At 36.6% G+C, this 7902-nt stretch overlaps 1 protein-coding gene across 1 annotated transcript; it reads left to right on the forward strand.

Annotated features, from left to right (window-relative positions):
* The first annotated feature begins 1601 nt into the window (after positions 1 to 1601).
* On the forward strand, positions 1602 to 3365 carry LOC135087363 (putative nuclease HARBI1). The gene is made up of 5 exons (XM_063982142.1): positions 1602 to 2117; positions 2188 to 2469; positions 2624 to 3011; positions 3092 to 3225; positions 3315 to 3365. The coding sequence occupies exons 1-4, from the start codon at positions 1863 to 1865 to the stop codon at positions 3220 to 3222; spliced, it is 1056 nt and encodes a 351-aa protein (XP_063838212.1). The 5' UTR covers positions 1602 to 1862; the 3' UTR covers positions 3223 to 3225; positions 3315 to 3365.
* Positions 3366 to 7902: the final 4537 nt, after the last annotated feature.

A 7902-nucleotide genomic window follows, 5' to 3' on the forward strand; every position in this document is an offset into this window, starting at 1 on the left:
GCCAACTAGGCGTCACTGCGCGTTGCTAACATTAACCTGTTGTTACTCTGTTACCTTTACTGTTGTAGTACTCATGACCTTAATTCAACATTGCTATAAAGAGGTGGGAAATTAAATCCATTTTGTTTTCAGTTTAAGTTTACCCCTAGAGCTAAATACGGTATTGGTAAGTCAAAGCTTAAAAAAATATTGAAATTACATAGTTTCACAGTAATACTTTAGTTATTTCAATATTTCTGTCTTAAAAAAATTAAATACACATATTTTCTTAATTTTCGTGGCTTTTTAAACATTTTTTAATGAATAAAATAAAAGTTACTTGTAATAAAATTTAAAAAAATAATAAGAAAACGACAAAATGTTACTTTTTACATGAATTCTCTTATTTTTTAATACTTTTACATAAATTATACACCAACTAAGTAAACAAAACCCAGCAAATGCATCAAATTATTTTAATTTGGGCAGTACTTACACCAATTTGACCTATGTTTTTTCCAAAAGTATGGTTTAAAATTAGTGTAACTGTCAAAAGTACAAAAATACATTGGTGTAACTGCAATTTATTTCCTTAACTAAGACATATTAGATAATTCTTTTTATTTAATCTAAAACCGCGTAGAATTCTAAGCATTTCTGTAAAAACAGATCCAAAAAAGGTTAAATAGGAAAAAAGTTATGTCCGATTTAAGACGAAAAAAAACTTTAAACGGCTCTACTGAAAAACTGTATTTTGTCAGTTACCCCAAGTGAACCTGCAACTGACGATATTGACTACCAAACTTGACTCCGAGACATACGCTTCATACATGGAAACTAGAAAACAACCGAGAGAACTCCCTAGCCTTGACGAATTCATGGAGTTTCTACAACGTAAATTTACCGCTTTGGAACCTATAAACAAGAAAAAACAACAAAACACATCTGCTGCAAAACCTACTCCATCGAAGGACAACACTTCAACCTCGCCTAGAACACCATATGCGAGTACTTCAAACAAACCTAAAAACTATTTCGGCAAAAGTTATCACGTCAACGCCGAAAGAATTTGTCCATTGTGCAAAAGCGACCATTTTCTGCTTTATTGCCAATCGTTCAAGCAAATGTCATCGGAGACGAAGTTGAAAACAAGTTCGCAACTTAACATATGCACTAATTGCATGATTTGCATGTACTCACACAATGGCAAGAAGTGCACCTCAATCAAACGATGCCGCGTTTGCAACAATCAACACCACACTTCATTGCACGACGTATTGCGAGAAGTGGACTCATCAAATTCGCCGACAAACGCGACACCGCAACTACCTACGACCTCCACGAAGTCACAACGCAAGGCGAATCATGTTACCGGCGATTACAATGAAGTTTTACTTGCTACAGCCCAACTAAAAATTAGGTCAGCTGATGGAACCTACCTAAAACTGAGATGTTTGCTTGATCAAGGATCACAAATAAACTTGATAACAGAATCAGCTGCTCAACGTCTAGGGCTGCAACGTAGAAAACAAAACGCAACTATATCTGGAATTGGATTTTCGACCAATCAAAGTAACGGTACGATTCAGCTTGTGTGTGAATCACTATTTGGAGACTACCGGTCTTATTCATAATCATTTTTCACATTTTATCAAATGCTTATTAGAGGTTTATAAAACGTTTGATAAAAATTGTTATTCATAATCGTCATTTAGCGCTAAAATCCTCTTATAACTGTGTGATAAGTTATCGAGAGCTCGGGCCTTGTTTAAAGCTCTAATAAACCTATTTTAACCTAACTTTTATAAATGTCATTTCATATGAATGTCACTTCGTTGGTTTATTTATTCAAAATATCCTTGCTGTGATCCTTGCTTGTGAAAATGAATGCTATAAATGCAATTGTGCATTTAGCCAATAATGCCGACCCAGCGCGACGTAGAAAGCTCTACCGCCAACGAAGCAACCCATTCGATTTGCGGGACCTAAATTTTAAAATAAAATATAGGTTCAATAAGGACACAGTGCGCACCATCATAGATTTGGTGGAAGATGATCTGGTTCAGAGCGCTAGAGGTGGTGGCACGTGTCCTGAACTGCAAGTTTTAGTGGCCATAAGATGTTGGGGACGTCGTGAGGTAAGCACAAAAAAGTGTTTTATTTTATCCCTTTGTCGTGGCTGCTATAATTATTTTCATACATTTTCAGGTACAAGATGATGCTGGTGACCTCCATGGCCTAAGTCAGCCGACAGTGAGCCGGATATGCGCCAGAGTCGCGCATGCAATCGCGAATAAGGCAAATTCCTTCATCAAAATGCCTATCACTATAGGAGAGCAGGAAAGAATTAGTGCCAAATTTAGAGCAATTAAAAATTTTCCTGGGGTGATAGGAGCCATAGATTGCACCCACATTAAAATTAAAAAAACCGGAGGTGACATGGCCCAGTACTATATTAATAGAAAAGGCTATTATTCCCTGAATGTTCAGGTAAAATATATTTTGATTTTATACAGTTTACAACAGAGAAAGATTTGTTTTAATAATGTCTATAATTTTTACTTTGTATGATCTAAATTTTAGCAACATTCAACACTATATTATTGGATGGATTACCTACAGGATACTGTTTTTTTTATTTTAGGTTGTCTGTGATGCTGACCTCAAAATAATGGATATAGTGGCTAGATGGCGAGGCAGTACACATGACAGTCGAATTTTTATGGAGAGCAATATAAAACAACGATTTGAGGATAGGCAGTTTAGAGGACGCCTTATTGGCGATTCGGGCTACCCTCTTCTGCCATATCTATTTACACCTATTTTAAGGCCTAGTCGTCCAGAAGAAGAAGCATACAATAATGCTCACATCTCAACTAGGAACACTGTTGAAAGGTGTTTTGGGGTGTGGAAGCAGCGGTTCCAATGCCTACTCCATGGCTTACCAGTAAGCCTCCAAAATGGAAAAGCTGTGATCATAGCATTGGCTGTATTACATAATATAGCCATTGATATGAATGACACATTGTTAGGTAAATGTTATCAATTTGACTGTACATAAGGAATACAAATCTTTATGACAAAATGTTGACAAATTCATAATATTTTTCAGAACAACATATGGAGCAGGTCCCTGAAACTCCGCAACTTTCGACGGAGAACAGTGTTCACGACAACCGACCTTCATTGTTGAGGCGTAGGTCGCAGTTGATACTACAAAATTTTATAAATCAACATTTTTGAATGGTACTAAAATACATTTTGATAAATTCCAACGATTTACTTTTATGTAATGTCATTTGAGTTCATGAAAATGTTGTATTTTAATTTTTCAGATACTGTTCCTGGCATCTTAATGAAAATAAAAAGAATATTTGATTGAAAAATACCTGTATTTCAATTTTCAGTCCAATTTGTTACTATCACAAAAACAAAACCTGTAGTTCTCTTTAAAAAAGCAATTATTCTGCAAAAATTCAAAACAAATTACTTTATATCACTAATTTAAGTACAATTAGTTTCAACAAACTTACTTATTAAAAATCACAGTTCAATTCTTTAAAACAAAGAAATTGCTTAAGTATAAACGTTTCTATTCGGAGGTTATCAACCTTCTACATTTAAAACAAAATAACCATAATTTACACTATTATTATAAAGGCGAATGTTTGTGACTAGGCATATGTGTATTTACTTTATATCACTAATTTAAGTACAATTATTAAACTTACTTACTAAAAATCACAGTTCAATTCTTATAAACAAATAAATTGCTAAAACAGATAGATTATATAGTCTCGAATAACATATAGGCTTCTTTTTATCCTGGAAAAATGCACAGATCCTGTAGGTTACAGAAATAGTAGTCTACGCAGGCGGAGTCGTGGGCAACAGCTAGTTAATAGTAATCTCAAACTCTTATTAAGTTATGACTAGTAAACATATTCATAGCCGTCTAAATATATTGCAGAAACACAATCAAAATGCGGATTGGAACTGCATAAAATACAAATTAAAAACAAACAGAAGTAAGGGAGGAACTAACTTATTATTTAGAATCTGTTAGTACTTGAAAAACTTTAACATCAAAAGACTTATTATTCTTTATTAATGTGAGTGTAATATTTAAGTTTTTCCTGTAATAATTGATGCTCAAGATCCAAGTTTCTCCCTTTCTTCCGTTCGTTTTCCATTTGAACTTCATGCAGTTCAATCCGGCATTTTGATTCTGTTTCTGCAATTTCGGAAATCCTAACTTTGCTTAAATCAATTAAGCCTTCTTTGTTTAACAGTTTCCTTTTTTTTTTGATTGCTGGTGCTTTAAAATTAGGTTTTGCTTTATTTTCTTTTGCCTCTACTTTTTTATTTTCTTTATCTTCCAATATGCCTCTAGTAGTACAAGCATGTGTATCTTCTATTTCTTCATCAAGTACCACCAATTCATATTGGATTTCTTCATTATTTATCAATTCCTGATCTTGCGTATTTTGAGTTGATTCCTCCTCTTGAATGTTAATTAATTCACTTTTATTTGAGTCCGAGTCAAATCTGTTAACATCGACTACAAATTCATTGGGCAACCAAGATGCTATATCATCAGCCCTATCGTCAGGCACTGATAATGGTGGACCACCGCCAGTTTTAATTTGAGCCTGCCTAGCAATGGTCTTGTCTTTCTTCGCACTGATTTTTATGAGGCTCCATTGCGATTTTAACTGGGTAATGGAGCGGTTCATACCAGCGCACATTGAATTAAACCTGAAAAAGAAATGACAGGATTTTGAATTACAGGTAAAGGCAAAATTTTATATTGAAGGCAGAAATCAAAAGATGTACCAACGTTGTTTGTAAATCAGCCCAAGCCGCAACCTTCCGTTTATTCGTGTTAGTGTCTGTATTTTTATTTTCGATTGCATTTACTCTTTCTTTCACCAACTCTTTCAGCAAATACTGAAAAGCAAACACTAGGCGTCAAACATAAATAAAACCATGCTACAAAAATTAGTAGGCACTTTATCAGGCTAAAAATAAGTACTACCTTATCTTCCTCCAACCAGTTTTCTGATCGTTGCCTTTTAGGCGGTCTGTTCTCCTTCGTCATGGACATAATTAGTATCCGATGTAACTAGCCGGGTCGTCGTAAGAGCTTATTGCAGAGTACAGGGTAAGAGGTACAGAATCCAGAACATACAATCCCAAGTTTTATAAAAGTTTGATAAAACTTGGGAGTTGATCGAAAAAACCGAAAACTTTATTAAATTTTCGTGCCAAATGTCAATGTCAGTAAGTAAAACGTCACAGCTGCCAATTTTTTGTTTTTTTTTTCTGCGATTTGTCTATGATTTTACATGGTCCATCAAGTTAAATCACCAAAAAAGCTGTTTTCGTTCATTCTTTTTGTATAGTCTGTGGAAAGAAAATATTAAACTCTGTTTTAGCTATCAAAGGTTTATAAACGATTATGAATAACGTTTTTTATCAGAGGTTTATAAGAGTGTTTTAAGCCTATCAAACGTTTTAGCTAATGTAGGTTTTAAACCTATATTAGCATTTTATTATGAATAAGACCGTACACGTTTACAACTGAAGCACTCATCATGTCCAAAATGATGACCAACCTCCCCAACTACACATTTGACAAGCAACAATGGCCTCATCTACGCAACATCAACTTGGCCGATCCAGATTACAATGTTTCTCGGCCAATTGATATCTTACTGGATGCTGGTATCTATGCAGATATCATCATGGCGGGCATACTACGAGGTTCTCCGGAAGCACCCATTGCACAACAAACTAAACTTGGGTGGGTGTTGATGGGAAACGTCAAAACTTTCAACTGCCACGTCATTCTCAACAACATTGACGATATTTCACGATTCTGGGAAATGGAGGAAATCATGGAAACACGCCCTGAGTCACCAGATGGTCACTATTGTGAAACTCTATACAACAACACTACACGCCGACGGGACGATGGGCGCTATGAAGTGAAAATCCCCATGAAACCGAATTATGAACAACATTTGGGCACAACAAAGCCACAAGCCATTGCCCAGTTCAAACAACTAGAGAAACGACTAGCTAAGGATGAACAGCTGGCTTTAAAGCTACAAAGCATTCATTCATGAATACCTGGAACTTAATCACATGAAGAAATGCACAATATCACGCGAGCCCAGCTGTATTCTACCTCATCATGGAGTCGTCAGACCCGATTCCACTACTACTAAACTCCGTGTCGTTTTCAACGCTTCTACCAACACATCGTCAGGTCACAGCCTCAACGCGTTGATGGAAGGTGGCCCAAACATTCAACAAGATCTTCAAGCTATCATTATGCGCTGGAGAACCTATCAGTTCGTGTACACAGCTGACATCGAGAAGTTCTACAGGCAAATACTAGTACGTGAAGAAGATCAACACTTACAAAAAATCGTGTGGCGAGATTCGACAGCAGACCTTATCACAGAGTACCAACTTTGCACTGTTACATACGGTACGAAGGCTGCGCCATTCTTAGCCATGCGCACTATTAAACAACTTATCAAGGATGATGGTCATGAGTACCCTCTCGCCTCCAACATTTTGGAACATCAATTGTACGTGGATGACTTGCTGGGCGGAAGCAACACAATCGAAGTGGCGCAAGCGACACAAACTGAACTTATCAACATGATGAAAGGCGGATGATTCAACCTTCGCAAATGGGCTAGTAATAGTCCTTCATTACTACAAAACTTACCTGAAAATCTCATCAATCAAAACATGATCAACTTTAAACATGCGGAAACAAACAAAACACTCGGTATTAACTGGAATCCGAGCACAGATCAATTTACATTCAAACACAACGAAGACGGCAAGGCTGACGTCACAACAAAACGGGGATTGCTATCGGACATATCCAAACTGTACGACCCACTTGGATGGCTATCACCTGTAACTGTGAAAGCTAAATTACTATTTCAACAAACATGGTCTTCAGAATTAACCTGGGATGAACCCCTTCCTGAAAACATACAAAGAGACTGGCATAAATTTCGACAAGAACTTCCCCAAATCGATAACATACAAATAAATCGATGTATGGGAAATACGTCACAGACATTTGTACTTCACGGATTCAGCGACGTATCTGAGAAGGCCTATGCGTGCGCTATATACTGTAAAACAACCGATGCACAAGGAAAACACATCATCGAGTTAGTAGCTGGAAAAAACAAACTTGCCCCACTGAGAAAACCTATTTCATTACCAAAACTGGAACTCTGTGGCGCCGAGCTCCTATCGAGACTAATGAAAAAGACCTATGGTCTTTTTCATTAGTCTCGATAAACATTCAGAATTTAACTGTTTACGGATGGACTGACTCAACTGTGGTACTGGGATGGTTACATGGCGACCCGTCTCGTTGGAAAACCTTCGTTTCTAATCGAGTGGTGAAAATAACAGAAACCATGCCTGCTGCCTGTTGGAAACATTTAAAATCCGAAGACAACCCTGTGGACTGTGCCAGCAGAGGACTGACACCATCACAACTCATATCACATCCCCTTTGGTGGAAAGGCCCCCTCTGGCTAAACAGCAACGAACATCCAAAACAAGAAACATTTCATACTGATGCTGAACTGAAAAAGATAAAACAAGTTTGTGTGTCTCAACAATCCGCGCCATTAATTGAGTCACTTCTACATAACAATAGCTCTATGGCGCGTGTAACACGAATCCTAAGTTGGATATTTCGATTCATAAACAATGCACGTGACGTCAAAAATGCCAAACAAACATCGTACTTAACAACGAGTGACCTGAAAACCGCACAAAATGCAATTACACCGGTCAACAAAAAAGAAAATTTTTTTTGCGCATGGATTTTACTTATTATATTCTGATTATATAAGTATATTTATATAAAAAAGT

The sequence above is a fragment of the Ostrinia nubilalis genome (assembly GCF_963855985.1).
Source record: "Ostrinia nubilalis chromosome W unlocalized genomic scaffold, ilOstNubi1.1 SUPER_W_unloc_1, whole genome shotgun sequence".
Classification (NCBI taxonomy): domain Eukaryota; kingdom Metazoa; phylum Arthropoda; class Insecta; order Lepidoptera; family Crambidae; genus Ostrinia; species Ostrinia nubilalis.

Coding starts and splice junctions, on each gene's coding strand:
- LOC135087363 (XM_063982142.1), top strand. CDS start 1,863: ATGAATGCTATAAATGCAATTGTGCATTTAGCCAATAATGCCGACCCA. Junction 2,470..2,623: donor ATTATTCCCTGAATGTTCAG/GTAAAATATATT, acceptor TTTTTATTTTAG/GTTGTCTGTGATGCTGACCT. Junction 3,012..3,091: donor TATGAATGACACATTGTTAG/GTAAATGTTATC, acceptor AATATTTTTCAG/AACAACATATGGAGCAGGTC.